Consider the following 16,955-nt stretch of genomic DNA (forward strand, 5'->3'; position numbering starts at 1 on the left):
GTTCGGGGCGTCCTTGCCACGGGCTCCCCCAGTGTTCGGGGCGTCCTTGCCACTGGCTCCCCCAGTGTTCGGGGCGTCCTTGCCACGGGCTCCCCCAGTGTTCGGGGCGTCCTTGCCACTGGCTCCCCCAGTGTTCGGGGCGTCCTTGCCACTGGCTCCCCCAGTGTTCGGGGCGTCCTTGCCACTGGCTCCCCCAGTGTTCGGGGCGTCCTTGCCACGGGCTCCCCCAGTGTTCGGGGCGTCCTTGCCACGGGCTCCCCCAGTGTTCGGGGCGTCCTTGCCACGGGCTCCCCCAGTGTTCGGGGCGTCCTTGCCACGGGCTCCCCCAGTGTTCGGGGCGTCCTTGCCACGGGCTCCCCCAGTGTTCGGGGCGTCCTTGCCACGGGCTCCCCCAGTGTTCGGGGCGTCCTTGCCACGGGCTCCCCCAGTGTTCGGGGCGTCCTTGCCACGGGCTCCCCCAGTGTTCGGGGCGTCCTTGCCACGGGCTCCCCCAGTGTTCGGGGCGTCCTTGCCACTGGCCCCCCCAGTGTTTGGGGGCGTCCTTGCCACTGGCCCCCCCAGTGTTTGGTGGCGGCCTTGCCACTGGCCCCCCAGTGTTTGGGGGCGGCCTTGCCACTGGCCCCCCAGTGTTTGGGGGCGGCCTTGCCACTGGCCCCCCAGTGTTTGGGGGCGGCCTTGCCACTGGCCCGCCCCCCAGTGTTTGGGGGCGGCCTTGCCACTGCCCCCCCCCCCCAGTGTTGGGGACGGCCTTGCCACTGCCCCCCCCCCCAGTGTTGGGGACGGCCTTGCCACTGCCCCCCCCCCCAGTGTTGGGGACGGCCTTGCCACTGCCCCCCCCCCCCCCAGTGTTGGGGACGGCCTTGCCACTGCCCCCCCCCCCCAGTGTTGGGGACGGCCTTGCCACTGCCCCCCCCCCCCCAGTGTTGGGGACGGCCTTGCCACTGCCCCCCCCCCCCAGTGTTGGGGACGGCCTTGCCACTGCCCCCCCCCCCCCAGTGTTTGGGGCGTCCTTGCCACAGGCTCCCCTAATGTATTGGTTTTAGCAATGGGTCCCCAAGACGCAACATATTTGAAAGGGTTCCTCTTGGGTAAAGAGGTTGAGAGAGGCTGATCTATAGACTGTTAAAAAATGTAACATATTGGAGTTGATTTTATACTAAAATTGTAGGGTGCAGAATCTGGTGCAACTGTGCATGGTAGCCTATTGGCTTCTAACTTTAGCTTGTTCAAATAAGCTTTGACTAAAAAAATGGTTTCTATGCAGAGCTGTACCAAATTTTGCACTATCCAGTTTTAGTAAATCAACCCATTATGTCTCATTAGCAAGGGTTACTTTAAAAAAAATAATACACAGGGCAAAACAATTTAAAGTGTTTATCAATTTTGGGCATTACATGCATGTATATAGGCGCTACTTCTTGCCTATTGGGTATATGCAGTGACTGTGCATCACTTACATTCACTCTATGCAGGTCCACAGTTGCCCCAAGTCATCTGACGGTATGTTTTTGGTCGTCTCTTCTACACATAGAAGATGTATATTATATATTTATTTAATACATATTTGCTCTCGGTGAAGACTTTGTGCCATGGTGCACAATACTGAAATGGAAACATACTGCGATGTTCCTTCACTATGATTTTAGCACATTCCTCTTAAGCCTAATACACACCGGCTGACTGTCAGGCCGCGCCGGCCCGTTCAATAGAAACTGAATAGACTTTGCTCATTACTTGGATCTATTAAAGTGTGTTGGGCTGAGCTCAGTTGTTTGGGTCACCTCCTTTTCATTTTATTTATATCAGCAATGGTAAATGGTGGGCAAAGGGAACGTGAATACCCTTGTATCTTCTGTATACATTATATTTTTCTTCTTCTATTCTTTTAGATCCCAAACCAAAATGTCCTAAGCTGAAAAAGACATGTAAAAAGAAACAAGTGAAGAGGCTTGCGGATGCAGAAGAAGCTAAACATCTAAGTGTGGAGAATGAGAGCAATGTATGCATTTCTTCATTTTGGTGACAATATTGTCATATGCAATTTCTAATATTGTCTGCAATTTTATTGTATGATCAACACCTTCATAGATACTGCATTCATTCCAGACACATTTTATAAGTTCTGACAGCCATTCTTGCGAAATACACACCTCTGCTAGTCAGAAAGATCACTTTATTCCCCGAGTTGGCATAACCTTTTGTTGGGAAGAAGTTTCATGCTATCTGACAATTGTGGGGATGCTGAATCGATATATATGGGTGAGGAGGCTAGATGTGTAAATGAGACATTGGAAGCTGAAGTAGCTAGATAAATTGCATTTCATCCTCCCTTTTTTTTTTTTTTTTGTCCTATCCATACTTTTTCTGATGACGTTGTGCACAATTCACATACTAACCTGGCCAGCGAAGCCAGTGTTGGTCTTCTGGGTCACTTACCCAAGCTGGGTCTGGTCCTGCCAACCTTATATCATTGTCAGGTGCCTCACGAGTCATAGTGAACAGCTAGGGAAAGGCAACTCTGAAACTGGAGATGACAAAATCCTTGTCACTTCTAAATTTAATCATTAGAGGAGATTGGGGAACAGATTTTCTGGATCTGCTAACCCGACTGCTTACAGCGTTGAAGTATAAATTATTCTTAAAAAAAAAAAAATTGAGACACCTGGGGTCTAGCAGACCCCTGATCTCCAAGACAGCTGTTCAAACACAGATCTGTTAGATCAGCTGCTAACAGCTAGGGGAAGTTAGCTCTGATACCATAGGTGACTAATTACTTTTTGCTTCTGCCTTCATTTATTAGCGGAGATTGGGGAACAGATTTAGGCTCCTTTCACACGGGGAAGATCAGTAATGATCCGCCTCCGTATGCTCAGCGGGGATCGCTCTGTTGATCCCTGCTTAGCCAGTGGATGACAGGCCGGTCCCCGCACACTGTGCAGGGACCGCTCTGTCTTTTCTCCGCTCTCCCTTATGGGGGGATCGGATGAACACGGACCGTATGTCCGTGTTCATCCGATCTGCAGACGGAAGGAAAAAGTGGACATACGGTCCGCAGGTGTGAAAGGGGCCTTACTCTGCCTGCTTCCAGCAAGAGCCCAGGAATGATAACAGAGGCAATTTGCCATCTTTAATATATATAAAAAGAAAAAAACGCAGCGGGATCATGGCGGTAGCCATGATCCTGGTATAACCACTTGCTGTCCAGGACGTGTATATATACATATGCTGGACTGCAAGTATTTAATGCCAAGCTGCCACAAATACACTTGTGCTCATAAGTTTACATACCCTGGCAGAATTTATGATTTCTTGGCAATTTTTCGGAGAATATGAATGATAACACACAAACTTTTTCTTTCACTCATGGTTAGTGTTTGGCTAAAGCGATTAATTATCGATCAACTGTGTTTACTCCTTTTTTTTTTTTTTTTTTTTTTATCATAATGGCAACAGAAACTACCCAAATAACCCTGGTCAAAAGTTTACATACCCCAGTTCTTAATACCGTGTATTGCCCCCTTTAACATCAATGACAGCTTGGAGTCTTTTGTGGTATTTGTGGATGAGACTCTTGATCTACTCAGATTGTAAAGCTGCCCATTCCTCTTGGCAAAAGGCCTCCAGTTCCTGTAAATTTTTGAGCTGTCTTGCATGAACTGCACGTTTGGGATCTCCCCAGAGTGGCTCAATGATATTGAGGTCAGGAGACTGAGATGGCCACTCCAGAACCTTCACTTTATTCTGCTATAGCCAATGACGGGTTTACTTGGCCTTGTGTTTTGGATCATTTTAATGTTGGAATGTCCAAGTACGTCTTCCTGGCTGATGAATGCAAATATTCCTCTGGTATTGTTTGATAAAATACTGCATTCATCTTGCCATCAATTTTGCCAAATTTCCTGTGTTTTTTTTGTAGCTCGCACATTTCAAAAACACCAGCGATCTACCTCCGTGTTTCACAGTAGGAATGGTGTACCTTTCATCATAGGCCTTGTTGACTCCTCTCCAAATTAAGTGTTTATGGTTGTGGCCAAAAAGTAAAATTTTGCTCTCATCACTCCGAATGGCTTTGTGCCAGAAGATTTGAGGCTTGTCTCTGTGCTGTTTGGCATATTGTAAGCGGGATACTTTGTGGCATTTGCATAGTAATGGCTTTCTTCTGGCGACTTGATCATGAAGCCCATCTTTATTCGTGTGCCTCCTTATTGTGCATCTTGAAACATCCACACCGCATTTTCAGAGAATCCTGTATTTTATCTGAAGTTAATTGTGGGTTTTTCTTTGCATCCAAACAATTTTCCTGGAATTTTCCCCTAATTTTCCATTTCTTGACTCGAGTTTGAACACTGCTTTCTCAATTGGCATTCTCAATTCCTTAGATATCTTTTTATATCCCTTTCCTGTTTATGTACAATTCAACTACCCTTTCCCGCAGATCCTTTGACAATTCTTTTGCTTTCCCCATGACTCAAAATCCAGAAACGTCAGTGCAGCACTGGATGAAAGATGCAAGGGTCTGTCAGGAGTGAAATAATGTTTTTGTTTTATTCATATTCCCTGAAAAATGGCCAAAAAAAATCATAAATTCTGCCAGGGTATAAATTCTGCCAGGGTATGTAAACTTATGAGCACAACTGTATGTGTACATCCAGCATTGCTGTTCTGTGTTGGGAGGGTGCTTACCATGTACCCTTAGCAATGTCACCATCCTGTCACAGACAGCCAGAGGGACAGACTCCCAATCACATGACCATGAGACTCATTTAATGCCCCCAGTGCTACGGATTGTCAAAGTCCAGCTCCTGCAGGCTGGAAAGGGTTAATTGAACCTATTGCTTCTCTTGATTGCAAGCAGCCTGGGCCCTATACTTGCCTTTGGCTCCAATCCAGTGATCTTACTGCTGACATTGGCCCAGCCATTCCTCTTCATTCTGTGCATGCAAGTGGTGCTCCTATTAATTCCTATGGGGATAGTTGTATTCTGAGCAACTAATGAACATGAGTATGGCTGTTCATAGATATTAAATGGGCCACTGCATGCAGAATGTACTGAAGCCACCTGGGTTCATGTTGGCAGTAAGATCACTGGATTGTAGCTGAAGGGTAACTATAAGCCCAGGCTGCCTGCGATCAGGGAAGTGGTAGGCTTTATTAGAAGACAAGTTCACCAAAGGGTGGTTGCTCTTTAAATGATAGATACTGTAGGGCAGGGATATGCAATTAGAGGACCTCCAGCTGTTGCAAAACTACAATTCCCATCATGCATCTGTCTCTGGGTGTCATGCTTGTGGCTGTCAGTCTTGCTATCCCTCATGGGACTTGTAGTTCTGCAACAGCTGGAGGTCCGCTAATTGCATATCCCTGCTGTAGCGAATAATTGATCACATTATAAAGCAAATACATGAAACAAATAAAAACTTTTCAAGCTGCTATTAACCGCTTCCCGACCGCCGCATGTACATATACGTCGGCAGAATGGCACGTACAGGCACATTGGCGTACCTGTACGTCCCTGCCTTTCCGCGGGTCGGGGGTCCAATCGGGACACCCCCCCCCCGTAAATGCGGCGGTCGGATTCCCTCGAGGAACGATCCGGGACGGCGGCGTGGCTATTCGTTTATAGCCGCTCCGTCGCGATCGCTCCCCGGAGCTGAAGAACGGGGAGAGCTGTATGTAAACACGGCTTCCCCGTGCTTCACTGTGGCGGCGTATCGATCGAGTAATCCCTTTTATAGGGAGACTCGATCGATGATGTCGGTCCTACAGCCACACCCCCCTACAGTTGTAAACACACACTAGGTGAACACAAAATCCTACAGCGCCCCCTGTGTTTAACTCCCAAACGGCAACTGTCATTTTCAAAATGCATATTTTGCTGTGAAAATGACAATTGTCCCAAAAATGTGTCAAAATTGTCCGAAGTGTCCGCCATAATGTCGCAGTCATGAAAAAAATCGCTGATCGCCGCCATTGGTAGTAAAATAAAAAAAAAAGGCAATAAAACTATCCCCTATTTTGTAAACGCTATAAATTTTGCGCAAACCAATCGATAAACGCTTATGGCGATTTTTCTTTTTTTTTTTTTACCAAAAATAGGTAGAATACGTATCGGCCTAAACTGAGGGAAAAAAAAAATGTATATATGTTTTTGGGGGATATTTATTATAGCAAAAAGTAAAAAATATTGCTTTTTTTAAAAAAATTGTCGCTCTATTTTTGTTTATAGCGCAAAAAATAAAAACCGCAGAGGTGATCAAATACCACCAAAAGAAAGCTCTATTTGTGGGGAAAAAAAGGACGCCAATTTTGTTTGGGAGCCACGTCGCACGACCGCGCAATTGTCTGTTAAAGCGACGCAGTGCCGAATTGTAAAATCCCCTTGGGTCATGTAGCTGCATATTGGTCCGGTCCTTAAGTGGTCATCCAGGAAATAATACATGTTTGCAAATATGGGTCTGTTTTTGCTGTCCCACTTCTGTATGTTACTAGTAACCTCCTATTATACTAGCTCACAAACTTCAATACTTTCACTGACAATGACTCAGAACAACAATGCAGGTCAGGAAAGTCCTCATCTGCATACTTGTCCTGGATTAGTATCTTGTACTTTCATGAGCTTAGATTTAGCAGCCTCCACATTTTACTTATGACTGATCCTCTTCAAAGAAACCAATCGGATATCTGTGTTTTTTTTTATTGGCTGGGGAACAGCTTGAGGGCTGAAACTCAATTACAGGGTGAAGTTTCTGCGCTAAAAGCCTGATTTTTAGCCCCCACAGTGAACATCTAATCTCCTACCTTTTATTTTTTTTGTATTGCTTGTGATTACTGGCTACACTTTGTACTGCAAAAAAATATTATTTTTTTTTTTTTGCAAAAGCCGCTAATAACACTGCACAGCATGCATGTAACATTTCCCATGTCTCTGCAGAAATTTAAGAATTTGACATTCATTTAATTTACTGTGCAGTCGGTTATGCTCTCTGCGCCTCTAGCAAAAGGTGGTTACATTTGAAAGTGTACTTGTCCTTAATGATTTTAAAGGTGTGTGTTTTGTGTTTATTTAAAAAATAAAAATTGTTATACTTGCCTGCTCTGTGTAATGGTTTTGCACGAAGCAGCTCCAATCCTCCTCTTTCTTGGTTCCTGGCTCCTCCCCCTTGCCGAGTGTCCCCGATAGCAAGCCTCTTGCTTTGGGGGCACTCAAGCAGACTCGCACTTGAGCTATGCTGCTGTGAATTGACATTCTTTATTCGCTCTCTCCTCATTTTCAATGGCTCCCGCTGCTTTGTGAGCCAATAAGAGAGATACACGGGAGAGCTGCTGCTCTAATGCAGATCGCTGGATCAAGAAGGGGCCCAGGCAAGCATGAGGGGGTGCTGGGGGGAAGCTGCACCCAGAAGGTTTTTACATAAGGTGTAAAAACCTCCTTCCTTTTAGAACCACTTTAAAAAGGCAACAAAAAGCAAACCTTTACTTTACCCATGCAAACCAAATCAACGGGTTCTCTTAAACAGGATGGACCATAGGCAGCCAATCTATGCAAGTGTGACAGGCTTGGCAGCTGATGGGGCAGGAGAGACGTGCATGGACGATGCATTGAGGCTGCTTATGGTCTATTCTGTAAAGAGAACCTGTAGTATAGGGGAAGTACAGATTAAAATAGAAGAGTGTGTGTTTGTTTTATTTTTTTTTTATTCCTACTTCCCTAGGTGGATGCAGCATTGGTCCCCCCGCTGGCTCTAACACTAGGGACTGAGCAAATTATCACTGCAGATCACTCGGTTCTCAAAGCTCCCATGGTCCGAAAGCTGCTGACTGTCAGGTGCACCGCTCTCTGTTCTGCCTCCTCCTCGCTCACTGGAGCGCTGGGCTGTGGAAGGAGCTGCCAGCTGAGCTTCTCAGCAAATCGCAGAGAGGCTGAGCCGGGTGTGGGCCAAGGCATGTGAGCGGATCCCAACTTCAGTGTCATGATCTTGCCTGAGCCTGGACCGGCGATGTGACGTCAGCAGACAGCGGACTTCAGCCTGCTGTCTGAAAACAGGTCACAGGAGTGCAAAACAAACTGCACTCCTGTGATCCACAAGAGTACAGCCAAACAAGCTTTGGCTGTACTTCTCCCTTAACGCGGTAGAATAACTGTTTGTTTTCTCAACCCGGAAATCTGCTCTCTGTGCAGCAGCTGGTCTTATATTTTTTTTTTTTTTTTTGCAGGATATCCCTATAGACCTCTGTAGGCAGGTAATTGTGGCTTGTTGCGCAGTAACACACAGCGGGCAAGAAGAGTGACAAAATCCAAGCTTTTAAGGGTTTGGATAGAAACTTACATTACAATATGTCTTCAACTTATTATGGTGATCTATCTCGGTAACATTTTAAAATCTCACACTGGGCATTTCTACTGCCAGCCAGCCTTTCCCCCTAAATAAAGAAATGGGTAGTAATGGTTAGTGCAGAATTACTGATTATGTGTAGAATATTATGTTTTTTTTTCCCACTGTTACCCAGCCATATTTCTGTAGGCTCTAGCTGTGCATTGGTAAGAGGTATTAAACCTTAGTCAACGTTAATCCTGCCCACTCCAAATTTTAGGGCAAATTCACACTAGAACGGACCGCTGCTGGAGTGCTTTACCTCCCTGCCAGCTGACTGTTCCCAACTGCGGTAGGGGGCAGTGTGGTGTGCAATTCAGCGTATGACATGGCTGCCCCCTTGTTTTGTGTTCAAACTTTAATTGAAGTGCACTTCATTCATGGAGATTTAGGTCCCTTTCACACGGACGGATAGAATGGTGCTTTTAGCTGCAGATTTTCTAGTTTTCTACTGCAGCTAAAAGCACACAATGCTTTCCTATGGCCCCATTCACACAACGTTTAGCTGCGATTTCGTTGCATGCGGTTTGGTGCGAATAGAAAAAATAGAATTGAATGCGTCCAGGTGCGATTTAGCGCAGCTATATGCACTTAACCGCTGGTCATCGCAGTCTTTTGTGTCAACTGCGGATAGCAGCGTGAGAAAAATAAATAACAGGAAGCACATCATAATCAAAAAAAATAAGGGTTGCTATGGAAATGACTACCGCAGCTAAACGCGGCCGCATGTAACCGCACGTAATCGCAATGTACAAATGCAGCTAATTGCAGTGCCCAGAGCCTTGAATCTCACTGAAAATGTACATGCTTTTAATTGCGGCAAAACTGCCGTCCGTCTGAAAGGGGCCTTACAGCAGCACGATGCGCTGCACTGCTGTACAGTGCCATGCGGTTCTGTACAGTGTGCTGCAATAAAATGCAGCATGTCTGCATTGTAGTGCAGCTCCGGGCTACTTTGCAGTGTGAATGTGACACACAGAAAACAATTGTTTTCTTTGTGACCTTGCAGTGACAAGTGTTTTACAATGTCTGTCACCGCACTGTGAATGTGAATCCCCCCTTAGATTCAGGAATGCTTTGCAAAGTGCATGAAAATGCAGGCTGATGTGTGACAACACTCTCACGCAAAAATTCACCTCTCCATGCAAGGGCAAATGTAATGTACCCTTAGTGATTGGAATTTTTTATTTTTGTTTTGTAGATTCCAGAAGCTTCTGATTTGTTCAACTTTGCAAGTGCTTTGGAGTATATAGAAAAGATCTATAATACAACTACAACAGGGTCTCACCTTCCCCACTTTGTGGAAGAAAGTCTAGATTTTGAAGACTTGTAGTAAGTATCATTTTTATTTGTGATGTTTAATATCTGCGAAAACTTCTTTTCATGGTTGTCTTTTCTATCTTTTATATAGTTGTCCCCCCCCCCCCCCCACATGTCTATTCCATTGGTTTAGAAACTCTCATTTAATTGATGTTTGTGCAATAATGTATTTTTCTTGTATGGGAAATATACTGGAGCTCTAGCAGAAATGGAATATCATTTTAACTGGCTTTCCTATATGACTTGCACTGCATTTTGCTGAAATGCTCTGACCAATCGATACATTTAGAATCAACAAGCTGAATGCAGTTTTATCAGTTGGAAACCCTAACCAGTCTTGTTTTCAACTGCTCTAAAGCATCAACCTATTGCCCATGCAAAGTGTCTTTGCAAAGGGGTCCTGCTTATATTTGCATTGCCTACTATGCTACCTCACTGCTCCTAGATTCCTTGCAGCCAGCTGTAAAATCGGTGGTATTGGAGACTGGGGGGGGGGGGGGGCATTGATGGGGGGGTCATCAGGCACACTAGCTTGCTGTGATTGAGATCAGTGGGGGGAACAATTGTATATTTTTTGTTTCGTGTTTTTTTTTTTTTAAGCTGCCTTTTACCTACCATCTCTATCCTATGTGCATTGTGTACAGGCTCTGAGGGTGCAGAGACACTATCGCATTTCCCCGCATGGGCAAGGTCACAGTGTCTTTTACATACTGTACCCATAAAACAAAACAAAAAACTATTTGGTAAGTATGTCTGGGGGAATAATGATATGCTGTCCAGTTTCTGCACCAGTGTCTTGTGCAGGTCGCAGTGCAGACAATTACCAGTATATCTACATTGAAAGCAGACTTTTGGATACTCGCATATCACACGCAGATTTAGGTCTTGTGTGATGATCTTATTAACCAGGGTACCGAATTAGAATTAAAAAATTCACGGGGTACCAGTCAGTAAAATTTTCTTCCAGCGGAGGTCCGGGTGTCATATTGGTTATATGACTCAAATCGTTATCGCAGCTCCTAGTGCAGGTCAGCAAAATGCAGGGTACAGGGTTCTACTGTATGGGCACCTGGAAGTGTGAGGTCAAGGAACTGGTGTGGCAATGCACATTTATGAGCGTCACACTTTTTTTTTCTTTCAACTTTATTGAGATATTTCTTAAATTTTTATGCACCGCAGCTTTTTTGTGGTGTGTGGGAACAGACTGTACACAGAGCCTTTAACTGAGCTCCAATCTGTTGCAGAAAAATGCATCCAGGGGCGCTGTTGCAGTGTGAACAGGACACATAGAAACAATTGTTTTCTATTGCCCTTGCAGAGACCAGTGTTTTTCTAGTGCAGAAAAACAACAATCACTTGTGTGTGTGTGAGCAAGCCCTTACATCAGTGTCCTCATGTAAGAAGGTGTTCTCGGTTTCTCTTTTACATCAGAGCGACCCATCACAGACGGCCACCACACCTCCAATCACAGATCTTCTCCATCACAGACCCCCCCCCCGCAATCACAGACCTTCCTCGATATTACAGACTTTCTCTTTCATAACCTGGTAGCTCTTCCCACGCTGCCCTACCTTCGTCGCACAAGACGGGAAGCACAGGTCCCGACAAAAGGCGGGACTTTTTATGTGAAGGGCAGGTATTTGATTGCTGGGACCGCCCCGCTGCCTAGCAATCAATCACCCGCTTCTTAAATTGAAAAGTCCCTCCCTTTGTCCCGACTTGTCCTGTTTTGTGTAAATAAGGCAGGGCACTGTGGGGAAGGTGGGAGTGCTGCCATGTTATGGAAGGGACCTACCTGCTGTGCCTCCAATGCTCTGTCCTTAATTAAGGCCAGCAGGCGAGAGGACACTATGGCAACTATTTGGCAAGGCTGCGGTCCAGATAGGACTGTTACTGGGTCTGGATCCAGACCGCGGTCTGCCATTTTGTGATGCCGGTTATAAACCATGAACTGTTAACTGCTGTCCGTTGTTGGTCGACTTCCCATTCTCATCTAATGATTATATATATATATATATATATATATATATATATATATATATATATATATATATATATATATATATATATATATATATATATATATTTTTTTTTTTTATGGAATCTCTTCTATCAATGCCACTTTAACAATAAAACACAGTGCATTATTGCAGTGCATGATAACAGATGGTACACAGGCTATTGCCATACATTTCATTGATACACCAGTAAGCGCAGTGCACCACAATGCACAGATGTGATCCGCATTGTGCTGCTGTGGTGAAAATAGTGCTGCAGGAACATTATAGCCTGAATTGTGGTGCATCTATGCAAAATGATTGGGCTACATTTGCCATAAAGCACATAAACACATACGCGGTAACACATCACAGTGCAATGAAGTAGATTGAATACTGTCTTAAAGTTTCTAACTTTCTTTTTTTTTTTTTATTAGCTAGGCAGTCACACCGTTGTGAACATCATTGTTTTCTGCACTGAAATTGCTGGATTTTTTTTCCTTCTAGGCTAAACTTAAAGCCAAGGGTCTCAAACGGGTGGCCCTCCAGCTGTTGCGAAACTACAAGTCCCATAATTCATTGCACGGCTGACAGTTACAAGCATGACTCGCAGAGGTATGATGGGACTTGTAGTTTCGCAACAGCTCGAGGGCCATCAGTTTAAAACCCCTTCATAAAGCGGTTGTAATCCGCTGGTGGTAAAAAAAATAATCCTGCAAGGCAATGTCATAATGTGCTGCGTCGCGTACTAGCACATTATGAGAAACTTACCTTAGAATGAAGCCATCCAGCGCCGCAATGTCAGCGCAGAGACAGCTGACCTCTTCAGCCGTCTTCCTTCCGGGTTCGTGGCCTCTGGCTACATGCGTGGCCGGGGATGTGATGACGTCACAGGCTTTCCGGCATGGGCTCTGAATGTCCGGCACGGTAAGCTGGACCTTCAGAGCGCATGCACCGATGATGTTATCAGCTACATGCACTCTGAATATCTCCTGAACTGTGCAAAGTACCTACAGGTAGGCCTTATTATTGGCCTGCCTGTAGGTATAAGTGGTGTAACAGAGTTTACTACCAATTTTAAGAAGGTTAGAGTCCCTATATACAGTGAAGGGGAAAAAAAGTATTTGATCCCCTGCTGATTTTCTACGTTTCCCCACTGACAAAGAAATTATCCGTCTATAATTTTAATGGTCGCTTTATTTTAACAGTAAGAGACAGAAAAACGCATTTCAAAAAGTTATATATTGCTTTGCATTTTAATGAGTGAAATAAGTATTTGACCCCCTTCGCAAAACATGACTTGGTGGTAAAACTCTTGTTGGCAATAAGAGGTCAGAAGTTTCTTGTAGTTGGCCACCAGGTTTGCACACATCCCAAGAGGGGTTTTAACCCGCTCCTCTGCAGATCCTCTCAGTCGTTAAGGTTTGATAATTCGAACCTTCATCTCCCTCCACATATTTTCTATGGGATTAAGGTCTGAAGACAGGCTAGGCCATTGCAGGACCTTAATGTGTTTCTTCTTGAGCCACTCCTTTGTTGCCTTGGCATGTGTTTTGGGCCTTTGTCATGCTGGACTTCTCATCCACAACCCATTTTCCATGCCCTGGCTGAGGGAAGGAAGTTCTCACTCAAGATTTGACGGTGCATGGTGGCCCCGTCTATCGTCCCTTTTGACGTAGTGAAGTTGTCCTGTTCCTTTAGCAGAAAAACACCCCCAAAGCTTAATGTTTCCACCTCCATGTTTGATGGTGGGGAAGGTGTTCTTGGGGTCATAGGCAGCATTCCTCCTCCTCCGAACACGGTGAGTTGAGTTGATGCCAAAGAGCTTGATATTGGTCTCATCTGACCACAACACTTTCACCCAATTCTCCTCTGAATCATTCAGATGTGTATTGGCAACTTTAGACAAGCCTATGCATGTGACTTCTTGAGCAGGGGGGCCTTGCGGGCACTGCAAGATTTCAGTCCTTCACTGCGTAATGTGTTACCAATTGTTTTCTTGGTGAATATGGTCCCAGCTGCCTTAAGATCATTGACAAGATTCTCCTGTGTAGTTCTGAGCTGATTTCTCACTGAGATCTTGTATGGAGCCCCAGACTGGGGAAGATTGACAGTTATTTTGTGTTTCTTACATTTGCAAATAATCGCACCAACTGTTGTCTCCCTCTCCCCCAAGCTGCTTGGCGATGGTCTTGTAGGTCTACAATCTTGTCCCTGACATTCTTGGACAGCTCCTAAGTCTTGGCCATGGTGGAGAGATTTGAATCTGATTGATTGCTTCTGTGGACAGGTGTATTTTTATACAGGTAACAAGCTGAGATTAGGAGCACTCCCTTTAAGAGAGTGCTCCTATCCGCCAATGCTCTTGTTCCCCAGGCATCTCTCAACGGCTTACAGAGTTGGAGAGTATTTGTAGTCTTTCTACTATTTACGCTGCCCTGATGTGACCAGAGATGAATGTCACCCCCTCCTACATTTCACGGTGGAAATCCAACCTTGCTATACAGTTAAGCGATTCACAAAAAGAGAAAATCCTCCATGGCCACCAGTTATAAGATCCTGACAAGGTGGTATAGGGTTCCCACGACCTTGCACAGTATTAGTGGTTCAATGGGGGTCATGGCACAATGTTACATATTTTCTGGGAGTCTCCGAAACATGAGACCGTTCTGGCAAGACTTGGCTAATACCATTAAGCACCTGACTAATGTCGATCTGACGGATGACCCTGCAGCATGTTTGCTGCACCTTGCTCTTTACTAGCCTCCAGGGTCCTCTCCTAATCCTAACCCCCCGAGACTTTCTGTACGTTCTCATATTTCCCACAAGGCTGCATCACTAAGTTGGGGCTATCCAGCTATATGTTGGGAATCCTGGAGATTTTCTCCCTTGGGCTTTCTCTGAAAATATATGTATGTGTATGTATAATGCAACTTCTGGTTCAATAAATAATAGAATTGCAAAAAAAAGTGCTCCGAATCTCAGCTTGTTGCCTGTATAGAAGGCACCTGGGAGCCAGAAATCTTGCTGATAAAGGATCAAATACTTATATCACTCATTATAATGCAAATTAATTTATTGCTTATTCTTTTTTTAATGTTCAATGGTTTTTATTGAATTATATTGCAAAGAGCAAAATGAAAACAGTATCTGTCATATATTGACAATGGATAAAAAATCACTTAAGAAAAAGTGACATGTAATAAGTGAACGGTAGGAAGATATTATTGCTACTTATCAGGCAAGGTTATTGTCCAACCCCCCAGACACCCCATATGGGAACAAGCTGTGAATTTATAGCTTTTTTGAAATTCCTTTTTTTCAGGATTTGTTTGTTATTCTGTCGGTCACTGTTAAAATAAACCTACCATTACAATTATAGACATTTCTTTGTCAGTGGGCAAATGTACAAAATCAGCAGGGGTCAAATACTTTTTTTTCCCCCTCACTGTATATCCACTTGTGCATTTGTTAGGGAATTATTGTTTTGTCTTAGGTCTCTTTCACGAGTGACATATTGTACCATATGCTCTTGCAAGGCCGTGTTTACCTGCACAGGTGTTTGTACAGTACATCCCTGTGCAAACAGCCCTATTGCTCTCTATTAGGACAACACAGTACATGACCTCAGACTCACACTTAGACACGGCACCTATATGGATATCGTATTGGGACTCAGTGGCTGTCTGTGCAGCTGCTGTGTCCCAATAAACATCAATGGGACAGGACTACCTGCACAGGGATGCTAGGAACACCGGTGCATCCCTGTACAGTTAAACACGGCACTGTAGAAGGCTGACTTGCCTGCCCTAGATAGGGGGGCTTGGGAGGACTGCTTTGAGGACAGTACCAGACTGTTGATCTCTTCCCGGGATAAACTTATCCAAAGTTTCTCCAGAATCTACTATACCCCCCCATAGGCTGCATAGAATTTATCCACAGAAAACACAGAACTGTACACGCTGTGGGGATGACATAGGCACATACCTTCATATGTTTGTGGAGTGGCCCGATTTTGGGATACGGGTAATGGAAAATGTGAATACCCGCCTGCTATTGTCACTGGAGTTGATATTGATGGGGATTCAAGATGACGAGCAGAGGCCTAGATACACAAAATTGTTAATTTCGTATCTATTCTATTATGCCAAACGTGAAATTATCCTTGAGTGTAATTCCCCTTCAGACCCCATGAGAAGTTACTGGGAAAAATCCATCAATGCCATCCTTTGTATTAGTTGACATATGACTAGGAGTTGTCCTAAAAAATGTGAAAGCGTATGGCAGCCTTGGACAGCCTAGTGGGGGGACTTATCCCTCTTACATCATTTTGGTCATTTGTGGAAGGCTTTGATATTCCTTTACTCGGTTCCTTTAATTTTTTTATTTTTTTCTCTCTGATAAGGGCGTGATATGGGTTAAACGCTGTTCTTGTATTATACTTTCACTGTGATGTTTATATCCTGATATGCAGAAGACACTATACCATTTATGTCACTGTTGATGTACATTATGTTGTTTCTGACTAATTCCATTTTTTCTGTATTGACTTTGTACCATGTCTTTGGTTTAATAAAGGAACTTTCTGTTCGTAAAAAAAAAAAAACAGCCTTGTATAGGCCTACAGTATAGTTTGCCTTGTGTGAATGAGGCCTTATAGTGCTTAGAACCAGGAGAATTATGCCACGTACACACGGGGTCGGCCTTTTGACCAGGCAAAACTCAATTCCGTTGGAATTTCCGACGGAAAAATAGAGAACCTGCTCTCTATCTAAGTCCATCAGAAATTCAGACGAAAGTCAGATGGGGCATACACACGGTCGGAATATCCAATGAAATGCTTCCATCTGACTTTTTCCATTTTACCGTGTGTACGTGGCTTTAGCTTTTTTAGATTTACCAGTCTTACCTTTTTTCAAAACCATATAATACACGTTTTTATTTTTTTCCTTTTTTTTTTCAGTGCTGAGGAGGGCATAGATGAACTTGAGCTGGTTGCAGAGATTCATGTCGGGGATGCCAGCGCTTACGCCAATGTCCCACCAAGAATCTTCAGAAGAGCAAGACCCTGGAGATTTCAAAAATCGGGTATCCTTCCTTTTTTTTATTTTTATGGAACTATATAAGTAGCGATTAGTAAACTATACCCACTTATGTAGATTTTGACACAGCCCAGTGATGAAGTGTTTCCTAGTCAAATGTGTACTTTTCAATATTCTGTATTTGCATAGAAACTTTGAAGGTTTAAGTTCTTCATATTACCCAG

At 44.4% G+C, this 16,955-nt stretch overlaps 1 protein-coding gene across 3 annotated transcripts in view; it reads left to right on the forward strand.

The window, feature by feature from the left end:
- SCAF1 (SR-related CTD associated factor 1) overlaps positions 1 to 16,955 on the forward strand; it is a 61,478-nt gene that overhangs the window by 21,159 nt on the left and 23,364 nt on the right. For all 3 annotated transcript variants that reach the window (XM_040327502.1, XM_040327504.1, XM_040327505.1), the window contains exons 4-6: positions 1,890 to 1,999; positions 9,574 to 9,704; positions 16,653 to 16,777. In XM_040327502.1, coding sequence (XP_040183436.1) covers positions 1,890 to 1,999; positions 9,574 to 9,704; positions 16,653 to 16,777 — 366 coding nt within the window. The remainder of the gene's footprint in view (positions 1 to 1,889; positions 2,000 to 9,573; positions 9,705 to 16,652; positions 16,778 to 16,955) is intronic.

The sequence above is a fragment of the Rana temporaria genome, chromosome 10 (assembly GCF_905171775.1).
Source record: "Rana temporaria chromosome 10, aRanTem1.1, whole genome shotgun sequence".
NCBI lineage: Eukaryota > Metazoa > Chordata > Amphibia > Anura > Ranidae > Rana > Rana temporaria.